This window comes from Lutjanus erythropterus, chromosome 14 (assembly GCF_056507025.1).
Source record: "Lutjanus erythropterus isolate fLutEry1 chromosome 14, fLutEry1.hap2, whole genome shotgun sequence".
In the NCBI taxonomy this organism is placed as follows: Eukaryota; Metazoa; Chordata; class Actinopteri; order Lutjaniformes; family Lutjanidae; genus Lutjanus; species Lutjanus erythropterus.
This window is the reverse complement of record NC_139330.1, coordinates 3,658,914-3,675,947: the sequence shown is the minus strand read 5'-3', so window position 1 is coordinate 3,675,947 and position 17,034 is coordinate 3,658,914. Positions and strand designations below refer to the sequence as shown.

The window sequence follows — 17,034 nt, the reverse complement described above, 5'->3', positions numbered from 1 at the left end:
AAATTATGGTCTATTACTGGATTATGTCCCACGTAATTAAAAGGGACAGTTCACCCAAAAATTTAAAAATACGTATTTTCCCTTTGAGTTATAGTGCTGTTTATCCATCTAGATCAGTTTTGGAGATATCAGCTGTAGATATAAAATATAATGGGACTAGATGGCACTCAGCTTGTGGTGCGCCAAATAAATAAATAAATAAATAAGTCTTAACAACAATGTCATGACGACATCATGACCTGGTTACCAAAGATAACCCACAGACCTTAATGTGAGCAGTTTCATGTACAAACTACTTTCTTTCTGCAGTAGAATCAGCCAGAACTACTTTTGTTCTGGAGGAAAGATAGTAGTTCCTACATGAAACTGTTCATAGCAAGGTCTGTGCGTTATAATGAGTAACCTGGTCATGATTTCTGGAACGAGATAATTTTGTTTGTTTGAGTTTTTGGTTTGAGCACCACAAGCTGAGTACCATGTAGTCCCTTTGTATTGGAGAGAAGTCAGACATCACTACAGCTGGTATCTCCAAAACTCTGCAACTCACACCAAAACTATCTAGGTGGATAAACAGCTCTACAAGTAAGAGGAGATATAAGTATTTTTTATTTTGGGTTGAACTGTCCCTTTAAAGGGAGAAATCCGCACTTTTTATGTAGATATCAGTGGTGATGGTAAATGTAGTAAAGTGCTGCTGTATTGACCAGGAAACCTGACCACATTCGTCCAGCCAACCTCAGCATCCTGAGCCAGAGCAGCGCCTGTCACTCTGCAGACTGTTACAGTAACAAAATAAAAACACTAAAACTGCCCCCAAAAATACAACTGCCGATGAACTCAGCCAATCCTCCAACCGTGTAGCAACTACAGAGAGGGTTCATCCATTGGGTGGGTGTGTACAGGTCGGCCAGTCTGCTCTCATTGGTTAATCTCGACATTTCAAAGTGACACTCGTGGTCCTGGAGAGTTTTCTTCAACCATTTTTCAAAAACAAGCCAAAGATACTAAGTTTAAGATAATATGTGAATTTGTCTGCCTCCAGCAAAACATGTCATTGTTTAACAAGAACAGAAAGGTGGTCTATAGCCTGTAGGTCTTCCTTGGATTACCAGGACGTCTTTGGATGCAGGAAGAACAACAGGTTTTGCAGCAGGAGAATTCCGCTTTATTGCTTCAACTGACTACATTTACCATAATCACTGACTGGACATCCACATGAAAAGTGCTGAATTTTCCCTTTAATACAGCAGAGTAATTCATTGTTTCAACTGGCAGCTGTCTTTTGAAAAGCTGGACTGTCATTGCAAGTAAAAAATATGATGTGTAAATATAATGTAAATCATTAAAAGTGCCACTTTAGCAACACTGTGCCTCGGAGATGTCATTTCAAGACAGAAGCAAATTGGGTGTTAGAGTTGTAACAAATACATCACTTTAAAAAAAACAAACACCCATGAGACAAATATGCTTTATGTGTGAAAATTTGAATGATGTGTCGATCTGCAAAAATATGGCAGGACAAACAATTCAAAAAACATACAGAAGAAGAAAAAGAATAAGACGTGTGAAAAATAACGAGCAAAGATAAAAATGTGCGATCACTGGAGCAATCACACCACTAGATTATTTGCATTTCCTGAAGATACCAACCTAGAAATTGCTTCGTTCAAGATAAGGTGTGATGGTATTTTATTAATGGACAGAAGGTGGAGCTGTTGCTGCCATCTTTCAATATGTTTTGGAAGTGCTGGAGAAACTGAAAAAAGTTTCATCCCATTAAAGACAACAGAATTGTAGATCTGTCATGTTTTACTGTTACTGCAGCGCCCCCTGTGGGTAGAATTGTTTCAAACGTTGCACACTTTTGTAAAGTGGCCATAAGTGAATATTCACAAATTTACTTTCAGTCTATTGAAGAAGAGCCTGTGGCCACGCCTCCAAGTTTGGTTTTATTCATTTTATTCAGGGTTCTCTAAATACGGTACATAAATATAGAACACGTTTGGTGAAGAGAGGATCTGATTTGTTCCAAAAGAACGTGTTTGATGTGTTTACAAGAAGATCCAAAAGGCAGAAGATTTTTAAAGGCAGAAATGGGCGTGTCCCATAATCAGTTGAATGGCCAAAACCAGACCATCCGGGATTTCACAACAGCATTTCTCAAAGTTTGCGATGCATGTCGCCTTGTTTTCAGCCACTTTTTGCAATGAAATTGTGGGAAATTTGCATTTTTTTGTATAATCAATTTAAAATCAAAGGCAACTTGTTCCAGGGAGAATAAAACTGCACTTGGTTCTATACCTCACCAGAAAGGCTCAGGACAAAATGTGCTTTATTTATAAATGAAGACCCTAAACCCTAACCTGGAGGGTATTCTGTGGAAGATTATTGGTCGGCAAAACCTGTTCAAGTTTAACTTAAGAGTTTGAGTTGAGCTCAAAACTCAAAACTATTCTAGTATGTTGAAATTTTGAGTTTTGTCAGCTAATTTTTAATTTTTAGCAGTGTGAAGTGATTCTTGCATTTGCCAACTGTAAAAATATAAGGCTTATAGACCAAACTTTAGAAGAGGTTTTTATATTACATCAATTGAAAAAGTGTGTCATAGCCTGCGTCTATGGCTCGGTGCCTTTTCTTCTAAATTTTGCCGTCTTCTTGAGTCTCCATGAGCTCACTGTGGATGCCAAATCAAATAAACAGAAAAAATGGCTCTTATGATTATACAGGTTGCAGACCCCTGAAGTATGAGAAGAGGGTCACTGCAGCACGAAATACAAATACTCAGATAAAGTACAAGTATCTCAAAATTGTATTTAAGTTAAGTCTGAATGTGCCCAGTTATTTTCCACTTCTGCATCTCACATTTTTCACCACATCTTTCCAGCTCTGCTGTTTTGTCAGCTGCCTGCACTTCCCTGTGCAGCCACCAGGTGTCACAGCTGAGTCTTCCACAGGAGGCAGATCAATCCTGTTTGTTTATGAGGAAGGTTTAGGCAGAAACGCAGCACACACACAGGCGAGCAGACACCTGCTCTGCAGCCTTCATCAGGAAGTGGCCACAGCCTGCGGTGGAGCTCGCTGCCCCCCCTGCAGAATGAGATCATCTGAGGGCTGGGGGTGGCGGTGGGTGGGGGTGGATGTGGAGCGAGACAGCCCTGCAGGTCCCTGCCACTGCAGAGACAGACCTGGTCCACACCACAGCCAGGGTCAAGGACGGGGCGCTGCTGAAACACTCACTGCCCCGTCACTTCCTTATTGTTGTTACGCACTAAAGTACTCGTTCACACAGTCAGACACCACTGCATAACCTCTGCAGTGCCTCTGGATCCTCTGGTTTCAGTTTGTGCAGGAGTGATGGAGGGAAAACTGAGATTAAAGCTCGACAACACAAACACAACCTGAAGAGGAAACTTCTGTTGAGAATAAAAATCAGCAGCCAGTCGAGCTCCTGACACCTGTTCTCAGGATCAGGACGGTTACTTTAAAAATTTATTCCAATACAATTAGTAACATAATCCAACTATCATAATATTAAAGTAATGTAACTTGATTACTTTCTGTTACTTTCTGATTACCTCAGTACCAAATATGGTGTAACTGTTTAGCCTAATATAGTGTTTATGTTTGTTGTAGATTTATGAAATGATTATTTCTTATTTTGTTAGCACAAATACATGTTTTGATTAATAACATAAATTATGGTTAGTGTTTGTTCTGTGTAGCTAACGTTAGCAGTTTGTTTGTGCAGCTAACATAAGCGTTTATTCTGTGTGGCTAACATTAGCAGTTGGTCTGTGTAGCCAACATTAGCTTTGTTGTGAGACTCACTGTGCACTGTGCATGGTAATGTATAATCCTTTATGTATAAAATGTATTTTAAAATTGTAATCCTGCGACATAGACTAATCCCTGTTTTTCTTAAGCGTAACCACAGGATGATTATGTCTTTATTTTCTGTACCTGTACTGGACTTCAGTTGCCTTTTCTTTGTATGTTACTTGAGTAATCTCATTACTTGTAATCTGTTACTCCCCCGGCCTGCCTGTTGTTGACAGGAGCAGCAGCTCTGAGGATGAAATCACCTCGGCGAGCAGCTCTGTAGAGACATTTTTCTGGAAGGTTCCAACTGTTTCATGTGCTGCTGAAGTCTGCAGCGTTTGAACTCCAGAACCACAGTGACTGCAGCAGACAGGCTGGAGACGAGCCAGAGAGGGGACGAGGGGGACGGGGGAGAGACAGAGACAGAGAGGGGACAGACAGACAGGGACAGAGACAGATACAGAGGAGGGACGAGGGGGACGTGGGGAGGGACAGAGACAGAGAGGGGACAGAGACAGATACAGAGGAGGGACGAGGGGGACGGGGAGAGACAGAGAGGGGACAGACAGACAGAGGCAGATACAGAGGAGGGATGAGGGATACTTTTATGGTTTATAAAGGTTCCACTTGGAACCCTTTTTGAGAGTTCTATCTAAAACCCAACAAAAATGAGAACCAGCTGTGAATGAACCCCATGAGAGGTTCTGCAGAGAACCCTTCTATGGTGTCATAGTTCCACACAGATCCCTCCCTGGACGTTCTATCCAGAACCTCTCCACCTTCTAAGGGTACAAATAAGAACCCATCCAGGGGGGGTCTACTGAGAACCTTTTTGTGTGCCAAGTGCTTTATTTAGGATACACCAGGAGGGAACTACCAAGAACCCTTTAATATCCCAACAGTTTTTTAAAGGATCTTATCAAGAACCCATCCAGAGGATTCTACCAAGAGGTTTTATCTAAAACTTACCAGGAGGTTCCACTAAATGCCCTTTAATTTCCATGGATATAATCTAGAACACATTCAGAGGGTTCTACTGAGAACATTTTTATATTCCAGGGGTTTTGTCTCAAACACACTCAGGGGGTTTAACAGAAAAAGTTTATTTTCCAAAACTTTTATCGAGAACCCGTTTGTAGTATGGTACAAAGAGTTCTTCAAGGATTTCAACAATTCTTGAAAAACTCCTTCTTCAGAAAAGGGTTCCTTGGATGAAAATGGTTCTTAATTGAATCCTTACTCCTACAAAGAACCGTTCACAAACATTTTCTTCAGAAAATGGTTCTTCAGAAGCAAATGGTTCTGGTAGAACCACAGCCCTTCAGATTTCTCAGAGTGTGTCTGACAGCCTGTAAGTGTACTTGCACCTGACTTGTGCAGGTTCCTATGAGCAGAGGCGGGAACACGTTCTGCAGACGGAGAACCCTGTGCATGCTCAACACTATATCCATTTCATCACAACATGATTGAAACAGGCAGCGAGTAGCAGCCCGACCAAATCCTCTTATCCGATTTGAGGCCATTAATCATTCCTGCCTCATGATGTAATTTTGGAAAACATGTCATTTCTCAGTAACAGGTAGGCCAGGAGGCTGCTGGGATTGGCTCGTGTGCAGCTAGCCTGCCTGTTGTTGGACCTTAAATGGCTAAATGTCCTTATTGCACCGCTATAAAACCATTAACACTTACTGGGAGTGGTCTGCTGCAGCTCTGCCCACTGACTGGGCCACAACCTTTGGCCGACGTTTGCTGGGAAACATTACTGGTAATCAGGAATTCTACTCAGAGACTCGTCAGATGTGGCAGAGATGGCCTGCAGGTCATAAAAAATACATGCGCACATGAACACGCCCTTTCCTGTTGTATTTACCATCAGTGCATGTATGAAGTGAACACAGAGGCAGATCGTGGCATGTCTTTTCTTTAAATGTTATTATTTTTGGTAGGAGTATCAGCCAGGTCTCTCTCCTGGCACTGATTATTTATCAGTCAAGTTTTTGTTTTTCAGTTTGAGTCAAACCACACAAAGGCTGTAAATAAATCCAGATCTAAACCCTGCACACTGGAAGATGATTCAGTTAAACAAGATCAACACAAACACAAAAGTTCAGTGCAAAACCAGAGTTAATGTAGCGGATGATCTGTGTAGCTAATGTTAGCACTTGGTCTGTGTAGCTAACGTTAGCGGTTGGTCTGTAGCACATTAGCATTTGATCTTTCCTGAAATGTCTTTTAATTAAGGATTTAGCTCTTGGGTGATGACAGTTTTTTCACAGCTGAAGGCAGAACTGTCACTGTGCTGTGATGTTGTTCCTTTTTCCTTTTGTTTGTATTTATTTTCTGATAATGTCGAGGCCGTTAAAATGAATTGACAGGCGTCAGATTAGCTGGTTTCACTGGAACTAGAGTGGTAATCCCATTTACATGTAATCCATTACTCCCCACGCCTGCTACACTTTTTACAGCGTGTCATTTATCAGCCAGTCGTATTAGACACTAATATGTGTTACATGAACACGTCACCACTCTTCTTTTGGTGTTTCTGACAGTATTAAAGAATATCCGTGGTGAATTGCTTCAATAAAGCCGTTGTGAGGAGACAATGGTTTTACTGTTGGGTCATAAATATTTCAAAATCAGAATAGCTCTCTACTTTGTCCTCCTGCCCAATTTCTATAGCCGTACTTTATCCAATGTGCAGAATCAGCCGTTTGCTCGGTTGATGACATGCCCTTTGATGATCCCTGGCTCTCCGAGGACCTGCTCCAAAGGTCAAAGGTGATTTTAGGTTGGAAGTTAATATGGATGGGGAATATTGGAACCCAGGAGACGTGACTTAATGGTCTATAAAACCTGAAACCAATCTCCGTGATGTAAGACAAAGAACATTGAGCACAATACAGTGTGTGTTACAGTATTGTTTTTGCATTATGGATGTTAGGTCTTATGTTTTTTTCTCAGATTGATCCGTGTGCCGGCACATACGTACACGCTCAAACCACTGCTTCTTCTCTTATCAGCTCTGTGAATATGTAACCACCTCACTTAATGACTCCTTATCGCACACGCAGCCCAACCCGGAACATTTTTATAAAACGGCACCTTTCATTTTCACAGCACACGCGGGGGCGGGGGGGAGGGGGGGTCAAAGGTCACTTTAGTTCAGCAGAGGCAGGGTCGGAGTCACCCCTCCATCTTCATTAATGTCACCTTCCAATGGCCTGTAACATCACTCCGGCTGATAGCACTTAGCATTGTTCCCTTTGCAGAAAAACCAACCATGTGGGTTCAATTGTTGGCACGTGGTCCCTCTGTGCAGCGGCCGGTGTGTTGTTGCACAATCCTGCTTTAAAGTAAAGCAGCTTGCAAGCAAAAAAATTGCTAATTTCTGTCCCTATACGTGGCATGTGAGGGACAAATATGAGAAGATGTTTACCTGTGTAACTGAAAGACGCGGACGGCATTATTAATGAATGGGCTCTGTAATGCACCTGCTGGTTCCGTGCCAGGGGAGCAGATCACCTTTCATGGGAGAGAATGGCAGTTGTTTGTGCATCATGGATGTCAAAGCTACTATTAGTGAAAAGGCCTTTACATTGTGTGGGTGTGTGTGTCTGTCCACCTGCAGGCCTGCATGTTTGCATTGGGTGTGTTTGAGCATCCACACACATGCGTGTATATGTGAGAATAGCCTATATTGTGACAACACCCGGATTCTTACAGCTGATACGTGAATATTTTTAGAGTTAAACAAGAAATCTGTAAAAAATTTGCTGTAATAAATCATAAAATAACCATGATATGTCATTAGAGACTAAGGAAACATGTTAAATTGAAATACTTGACAACACTACAGCCCAGCCAGTAACTCGTATTTTATTTGTTTCACATTAATTAGAGTTCAAATTAATGCCTAATGCAAATTAGTTAGTGTCTGTGCATGAGCCGTAAGAAAATATTAATAATCTTTACGAAGGAGTAGATGTTTGTAATGATTGAATCGAGAAAAATGTTTTGATCACTGGGTGAATGCGAAAAATCTAAAATCTACGTCAATATCTATCTCATATCACAATATTGATATATCATTTCCTCCAGGAAATTGCAATGTGTTTGTATTCTCCCTGGAACAAGTTGCCTTTGATTGAGTTATCAAAAACATTTTTGTAATGTTCACTTGCTGTCATTGCAAAAAACTCCTAAAAACATTACAACATGCATCACAATTATTTAGAAAAGTTGCTGTGAAATCAGGCATTTTAGGTCACAATAATCCTCCCAGAAGCCAACAGAAATGCAAAAATATCTCAAATCTAAGTCAATATCTATCTTATATCACAATATTGATATTACATCAGTTCATCCAGGAAGTTGCGATGTTGCACTTGCAACAATTTACGCAAATTCGACCAGTCTCTGGGAATTCTGCTTCACTTTTGTAATCCTGACTCTTTTTGGTAAGTAGGTTACCTAGAACATCCAGAATGGAACAGGTTACCTTTGATTTTTAATGAATTATTCAAAAAACAATCAAATAAAAAATCGCAACCTTGTTCCTGCAATTTCATTGCAAAAAACACCTAAAAACATCACAAGATGCATCACAAGTTTTTAGAAAACCTGCTGTGAAATCAGGCATTTTATGCGGCAACAACCCCCCACCCCCCAAAAAAGGCCTTTGAAATCATGGAGGGTCTGTGTAATGGAGACTTTACAACCTGGAAAAGAAAACTCTATCATGATATAATGCTGTCCAAGATCTAAGGTGTTATCTACTGTAATATAATATTATTGATATATTATTGATTTATGACCCAGCTCTGGTATCTACGTTCACATTTGACAGAGTTTGCCAAGTATTTTCTGAGAGCCAAAAGGTGACTTCACACACCTCCACACAGCCGCTCACACATGCTCCGGCTTATCTACTTCTTGTGACGGGCCTTTGTGCCGTCACCTTTGGCATTACATAATCTGCACAGTGACAAAAACCCTGTAGCAGAAAAACAGATTTAAATGAAAAGAATCCAATGTGCTCCAGATTAGGTAGGTTGGGAAAAAAAGCCTGCCTCATTCTAAAGCTGCTCAGCAGATCACATGGCGCAGGCAGCATCACCTCTGCAAACAGTGCAGATGGAAGTGGGAACCACTTTGTTGGATCCTCGTTTCTTGCATCTACATGTGAGATATTGAGCTTCTCACCCCCCCACCCCCCCACCCCCCTCCTGCTCTCTGCTTATAGTGTGACATCCGTGTCTAATAATAAGAGTAGAATTGGGAGGAAGAAGAAGAAGAAGACGAGGGGGGTGGGGGCTGTTTTGGGACATTCTAGTACATTCTCTGCTGAGTGTTTCTTCAAATCCTTCCCTGTCCACCCTCCTCCACCCTCCACAGCATCTCCCATGGGAGCCGGCCAGAGACAGGTGGCCACTGGGAGACAGGAGAGCAGTCAGGCATAAGCAATCAGGCTATCAGATACTCCCCTCCACACCAACAGCAGTAGCAGCAGCACAATTAGACCTGAGAATCCAGTCACTGACAGCAACGCCTGTGCACACACATGCATACATGCGTGCACAAACTCTTACAAACTATTATACCCAAACACTTCAGCTCTGACACTGTATCTCATTGTGCATAAAACGGTTGTTTCATGCAGGAGCAACTTTACCCTGCAATTTAAATTAAAAAAGCATAATAAAATGCTAATAAATCATCAGAAATGACAAAACGAAGCACAAAAACTCATGTAAGCACAAACTGGGTCAATGAAAGCCCCCAGTTACACGTATCAAACTCTGCTCCTGGTGGCTAATAGCTTATCAAAACTATTTTATTGGGTCTCCCTGAAGATGATGCCCATATGTATGTACACACTATGCAACAAGCTTGTCTGCTGAGCCTGTGGCTCTGACTGGGATGTCTATGGACAAGATGCAGCGGCAGCGCAGACCATGGGAGTGACGCATTGCAGGTACGAACGCACCAATCAGAGAGCGCGATTTCTCTCAGCTACGTCTTGCGCCCCATCGCAGAGTAGCAGAAAGTATTCATACGCCGCGATGTAGACCGTCACATACACGCGATATATTTTGTAGCATCGATGTTGAGACGCTCACGGCCGTCGCGGGTTGGTTTTGTAGTTGTTCCTTGATTTTCTCGAGTAGCCAATCTCTTATTAAAAAGCCGTATTTGATTAATTTAGCAACAGAGGAAACGGGAAGTCGGCGGAGTGATATCGGAAAGAGGAGGAGTTTAGTGCAGCCGTTAAAGGCGAGACCAGTTGTCTCAGAGTGTTCATAGAGAGTGTCAGTCCGCTCAGGCTTCGTGTTATCCCTGGTTTGTAACGGATTTTTTGTCGTGAACCAGCCGCTGCATCCACATCCAAATGGTAAGATAAACGGGATTCTAACCTGCCTTTAGTGTAGAATCGGTCGGCAGCACCTTAGCTACCTTATTTCGTTTAAAATGAGGGCAACTGATGTCGAGAAAACGTAACGTCACCGGTGGCTCTAGCTGAAGTCACCTGTAGTGGTCGTAGCTGCAGTGCTCTCTGAATAAATGGCACTGTAATGCTAGCTTGTCAGTCAAAGCTAACGGTAGCTAAACCTGTGTTAGTCTGAGGGGAACTGTTTTCATCCGTGTGCTTGATGTTAGACATCATTTTCACTAATAATGCCGTTATCAATTCAAGCTCAGCTCCATCTCAGCTAATGTTGGGCTCGCTAATTTGTAATGGTGGCTCTCTTTATCCTATTCCTGTGTTAGGAGCTGATTCATAAGGGATGTGCCCATTTCCGATGCCTCACTTGTGACGACTGCTGTATTAGTCAGTCATCCTGCTAAAAGTATGCAACCGTAGTGTGTGTTAGTGTCTGCAGGCTCAATAACCCTGAGCCGGTACATAACGGTAGCTAGCTAACTTTGGCTAACATTTACCGCCAAATCCTATTCATTCATTGTCTCTGGCAAAGCTGGCGTCATCTACATTCAAATACTGGTAGATCTAAAGTTTGAACGGCACACAGTGGCGCATCATTTCCGCATTTTTGCCCTCTCGAAGTACAGTAACATGATTGTTAGCTCACATGCACGAAAATGTGTCCGGTTTATGTAGTAATAACGTTACAGCGGCTGTCATAGCTATTATAGCCTTCATAGTAATTACCAGCTGCAGAAAGATGTGTTCAAATAAATTGGTGGCTGTAGCTGTGAGGCCATTCATTTTAACATAATGAATTCAGATAACTAGCTAGTTGTGTAATTTTTTGTTGTTTGTGATACTATTAATCGCTTCATTAATTAATTAATCATTTCATTTTTTTTTTTGTTTTTTTTTTTTGTCCAGGCTGATCAGCTTACAGAAGAGCAGATTGCCGGTAAGACATGGCTGCATTGACCTACTCCTTTCCTCATATCCTGCAGAGTGGCCTGCGTTATGGATCCTTGCATCCCTTGCAGTGGATTTATACTTTTGCCTTTTAAGGCATTCCACAGGGCAGCCTACAGGTCATAAAACAGGAATGAATGAAACGGCTGTTGCTTGCTGGCTCTGGAGTGCAGAAGGACTCCCTCATGGAAAACTTTGCATTTTCATGGTTGCCATGCAATAAATGATGTAATCTGGAAGGGCTGTGTATACTGGCGAGCTGCTGGCAGTCATCTTTTACATGCTGTGCATGATGTGTCCTTTGCCCTGGGTGTGTTTGGAATGCTTCAAGAACAATTGCAGTCGCCACTTGTGCATAGTATACTGGTATTCTAAGATGAGACATAGATGTTATCTAGATCATGCAGGAGGCGTGTCTCTTAAGGCTTCGCTGCCCAGAAAGACTTAATATAATGTGTGCATTCATGTCTAAAATGTAGCACAGTTGTAGTGGCTTCACTGAGAATATCTTTTGGTTTCTGTTGACTTGATTCAGCTTACGTCTCAGATTTCACAATATGCTGATTGTACTCCAGCTGCATTTTGTAGTATCAGCTTTTTGTGGGTAAACCCTGTGTTGATGTTTTGCTGAAATTTGGCTCTTTTTTTCACGTCGTCAGTTTGTACAAACAACATTGTTACATGCAGTACCATGTTCTCCTGGAACTTAATCGTAATTTCAAGTGTAGTGAGTGACTGCAATGATGTGTGGTTTTAATGGCCTGCACCAGAGATGTTGGATTCCCCTCCCCTCCCCCGCAAACACACACACACACACACACACACACACACACACATTTCCTGCAGCTGATACAGACAGTGGGCCTCTCCTCATAACAAAAAGGGTGTTGCCCTGTGTGTTTGACCCTGCAAATGGCAGGGCAGGTTGTAGTTTTTATGACGCTGACAAGCTGCTGCATGCCACTACACATTGCCCATTGGCCTCATCACACTTGATGAGTGTGTCACCCTTCCTCATCCCTCACGGCTCCACCAAACCACACACAGGCTGTCATTTGCTGCTGATGTAGCCCAACTACGCTGCTGCTCGATCCCGTGGTTGCTGTCCTTGTTTAGCCAAAAACGACTGCAGCTGAAACTCAAAACAGAAGGCCTCATCAGTCTGCTGTAGCTAGTTTATAACTGAAACATGAGTGATGTAATGCCCTTTAAGTCTTGAGCTAATTCAGGGTTTGGGTCAGTGTGACTGGTAGACTGAAGGATAAGGAAGGCTGACAGCATTTACATGGACTTTTAATCTATTTTTTAATCTGAACAAATTTTAATCTAGATTGAGCCCTCTGCAGTATTTGTTTTACAGTGCTGTCATACCATCTTGCCACTTTTGTTGTACATATCCAGTTATTGGTGTGACATCTCTGCCTTCCTAAAGAAGCCCATCCCATTTTTTTGTTTTCTGCAACCAGAGTTCAAAGAGGCATTTTCACTCTTTGACAAGGATGGAGATGGCACCATCACCACCAAAGAGCTGGGTACAGTCATGCGCTCTCTGGGCCAGAACCCCACAGAGGCGGAGCTGCAGGACATGATCAATGAAGTGGATGCTGATGGTGAGAACTCAATCTGGCTGCAAAACCTGCTAACAACACGCATACTGTTGTTCTGGATGGAAATCCCTCATCAATGTCTGTTTTTGGTCTTCAGGAAATGGTACGATAGACTTCCCAGAGTTCCTGACCATGATGGCCAGGAAGATGAAGGACACAGACAGCGAGGAGGAGATCAGAGAAGCATTCCGTGTCTTTGACAAGGTAAATTACTGTCTGCAATCCCACACACGGCAGTTGTTGTGCAGCAGTTTAAAAAAAAAATTTGCTCATGGACTGATGACATTTTCAGGATGGCAATGGATACATCAGTGCCGCTGAGCTGCGCCATGTGATGACAAACCTTGGGGAGAAGCTGACTGATGAGGAAGTGGACGAGATGATCAGAGAAGCAGACATTGACGGAGACGGACAGGTCAACTATGAAGGTTGGTACATGTTGTATTTTTTTATTTATTTATTTTTTTTTAATCTCCTTGAGTCACTCATCGGACACAACAGTCACAACATCTTTTTTGTTCTCCTTTCTTTGCAGAGTTCGTACAAATGATGACGGCGAAGTGAAGGCCTTGTACAGATTTGGTATATAAATAATTTGCCTTTTTTTCTTTGTGTAATTTATCTGTAAAATCTTAATAGCCCCCTTCGTCCCTGCCCCCTCTGCTGTCCAAAGGAACTGCATGTAAACTGCATAGGCTCTTGTCCCCATGTCCCTTTCTTTTGCTGTCATGGTGTTTTGGAGTGACGGAATGGTCATACAACCAGATGCCTGTGGAGGCCCCTGGGAGCCGGAGAACTTCGAATCTTCCCGTCTTGTGTGCTCGGGGCCCCTCCACGCATGGCGACATTGGAAACCTGTCAGCTGGTTGTCACTTGGCAACACTGTTGGCATGGAAACAATGTAGAGGAGTTTAAACTCTGCATGGACTACGGACAAAGTATATATGGAAATCTCTCAGCATTGCACTACTGCAAAAAAATGACACGGGTGTATCTCCTAGGTACTCGTACAAACTCTTTTTGTATCTGCTGTTCTATATACCAGAAAACGACTAATCTTACCATGCTTTTTAATGTTTTACTCACTACTTTTACTTTTCTTTCTTTTTATTTTTTTTTATGACCTCTGGTCATGCCTCAAATAATCCATTCCAAGTTGTATATTTTTGTTTTCCAATAAAATTTACAATCTACCCGGATTTGAAAATTGTCTTGTTTTCTCAGTTATAATGGATCCTTGAGTTTGTATACCCTGTAATAATTCCCATTTTTGTATTGAGGACAGGATGCTCCGTTTTTTGATAGGAATCTTTTTTTCTTGTTGCTTAGAATACATATGAAATGTTTACCATTTTAAATTTAAAGTGTCCCCCCAACCCTTGTTAATTCCCAAAAGCACTGAGGAGCATCAGCCAATGCCTCTTAATGTTCAGATAAGCTCAGATCAAATCTGTATTGTCATTAAAATAAAAGCACTGAGTGGGATCAAAGGCTTCTATTTTGAAGTGCACACAATGGTACTCAACATTGGATTAGCCTTGTACTGTCCAGCTCCCCTTCTGACTACATAGGCCATGTGTTGTCTGCTGTTGGCACGGCACCATGTAGAAGCTGCCTCATGTCTTATTTGGCGTTTGCCCCCCCCACCCCTCCCCACCCTCAATGATGAGGTGCAGGTGATTGAGCGTACATCAGAAACATGGTGTAAATAGAGGTGTACCTGTTTTTGTTTTTGGGTTTTTTTTGGGTTAATTTCTGATTATTGAGTTTGTTACAGTAGCTTGCAGAGATACTAAGTTTGTTATTTTGATGAATGACAAAATAAAGCTCTATTGTGGACCTCTACTCTGCCTCCTGTGTGACATTTATACCAGACACTGTCAGTTTGTGCCCTTGATCCTAAGCAGTGGTTTGACTAGAAAACTCTCATTTAATTCTTTTATATAGGTATGTGAATTTTTTTTTTCTGTCCGTTGGGAGGATTGAAGGCTCCAGTTGTTTGCAGCTCAGTCAATCATGCATATCAAGTGGTCCCTGTGGATGTACATTAAAACATTTAGAGCATTACAAAGCGTACATGCACTGATGTACAGAGGTAATTCACTCAGTATCCCCTGATTAGATTTTCATTGAAACTGGGGAATTTGAATTAACTTTGGGTCTGGATTGTTATGGAAAACACCTGTATGTCACAGCTCTGCAACAACTGCTGTAAAACTGCAAATTAGTTTGAGAAAAAGAAAATGCATCATTATCTTTGATTACCATATATTAGTAGCATCAAAATAAGCAAATATTAAATGGATGGTTCACAGATGTCTGCCTTCTCTCCTATATAACTAAATGGCACTCTGCTTTGGGTGCTCAAAGTACCAAAAAGAAATGTTTGAAAAATTCAAAACCAGCGTCTCTTTCCAAAAATCACAACCCGATTACTCAAGGTAATTCATAGACCTTGTGAGTTTCATGTAGGAACTACTTTCTTTCTGCTAGAAACAAAGTAGTTCCAGTAGATTTCTACTGCAGAAAGAAAACTTTTATTTTGTTAAATATTTGTATTTTCATCTTGTTAGGTTTTACTACATTATTTTCCTCTTGTTAAGTCTAGTTATGTCGTTTTGTCTTGTCACAACTTTTAAGTAATTTTCATCTTTTTTTGTCTTGAACATTGTTTTCATCTGATGTCTTTTAACCCTTTTTACATCTTGTTATGTCTTTTACATCCTTTTTGTCTTGTTAGGTCTTCTTGCGTAATTTTTGTGTTACTACATCTTTCATACATTTTCTGTCTTGTTACATCTTTTTTGTCTTGTCAGGTTTTGTTTAGGCTGTTTTTGTCATGTTATGTCTTAAGTAATTTTCATCGTCTTGACTTTAATGTCATTTTCATTTTGTTTGGTCTTTAAACCTCTTTTTCCTCGTCAGGTCTTATTGCATCATTTTGTTTGTTACGTCTTTAATGTAACTTTCATCTTGTTGTGTCTTGTACATTGTTTCGTTTTGTTACGTCTTTTGTTGTTTTTTTCTCTTTAGGTCTTACTACATCATTTTTGTCATTACGTCTTTCATATAATATTTGTCTTTTTTTGTCTTTGACATTTTTATGTTGTTATGTTTTTTAAGTAAGTTTTTATTTTGTTCAGAATTTAATGTTTTCATCTTGTTACATCTTGTTACGTTGTATTTGTCTTACATCTTTCAAATAATTTTTGTCTTGTTTTCTCATTAACGTTTTTGTCTTTTATGTTGTTTTTGTCTTGTTACATAATTTTTGTCTGGTTACATCTTTTACATGCTTTTCGTCTTGTTACGTTGTTTTCTTTTCTGTGTTTTATGTGTTATTGTTCCATTAATTTAGGTTGAAATCGTTCTTGATGTTTGGAAGGTAGTACAAAATGATGCCAAATAAAAAATTCCCATGAAAAACATTAAAAAAAAAAACAAAAAAAAAAAAAAAAACAACAACTTGTTTTGAAAATGTAAGTATAGTAAAATAGAGAGTACTTTTACTGAAACCTGTCCCTTTTTATAGTCTGCATAGGAACAACTTCTGTTCCAACACAGAGAGGAAAACCACAACCCACATCCATTTCAGGTGTGAACTGATGACACAAGTGGCTCTCATCCTGGTGAAACCAATTATCACAAGACTTAAAAAAACTCAGTCGAAGTGCCATCACAGTCTACTTATAAAAGCTGTTAATTACACAGCACATGTAGCACCACCCGTCTCTGCCTCCCTGCCCCTGTCCAAACACAACCGTCAGGTACTGTGATGATGATGAAGAGGAGGCAGAACAACCTCACACAGCAGCCCGTGTGCTTTGTGTGTGTGTGTCCTCATACTCCTGGGTCACATGAGATTTCCTTGACAAGCAGTGTAAACATGAATTCTTGGCTCCGTCGAACCATGTGTTCAATGTCGCCAAGCAACCAGGCCGAATGTTGTGCTTTTGCTCCCAGAGCGAGATTTTCACTTCAGGTGATGGTCTTTAGTTCTGCCCTACTGAGAGAGGCAGTGTGTGTCTGTGTGTGTGTGCCTGACATCACACCTCAGTCTAGTATGCCACAAGAGGTAAGATACTTAAAAATTCACACACCAAGAAGTGCGTTAGTTTGAAAGATATTTTAAAACCTGCAGTGTTCCTTAAAGGTAGTGAAGGTGGTACGATATATCATCTGGCTTCTCTGACGACAACACTGTCGCTGTGGTGTTCC

The 17,034-nt window shown here is 41.1% G+C and overlaps 1 protein-coding gene across 1 annotated transcript; it reads left to right on the top strand.

Moving 5' to 3' along the window:
• Positions 1–10,075: 10,075 nt before the first annotated feature.
• calm2a (calmodulin 2a (phosphorylase kinase, delta)) lies at positions 10,076–14,015 on the top strand. Its single transcript, XM_084736693.1, has 6 exons — positions 10,076–10,210; positions 11,168–11,198; positions 12,676–12,819; positions 12,914–13,020; positions 13,109–13,244; positions 13,352–14,015. Exons 1-6 carry the CDS (start codon positions 10,208–10,210, stop codon positions 13,378–13,380), a joined length of 450 nt encoding a protein of 149 aa, XP_084592819.1. The 5' UTR covers positions 10,076–10,207; the 3' UTR covers positions 13,381–14,015.
• The last annotated feature ends 3,019 nt before the right edge of the window (positions 14,016–17,034 follow it).

What these genes read in the sequence shown, in the direction of transcription:
- calm2a (XM_084736693.1), top strand. An exon ending in CAATGAAGTGGATGCTGATG is followed by an intron (nt 12,820 to 12,913) that starts GTGAGAACTCAA and finishes TTTGGTCTTCAG; the next exon opens with GAAATGGTACGATAGACTTC. An exon ending in CATTCCGTGTCTTTGACAAG is followed by an intron (nt 13,021 to 13,108) that starts GTAAATTACTGT and finishes TGACATTTTCAG; the next exon opens with GATGGCAATGGATACATCAG.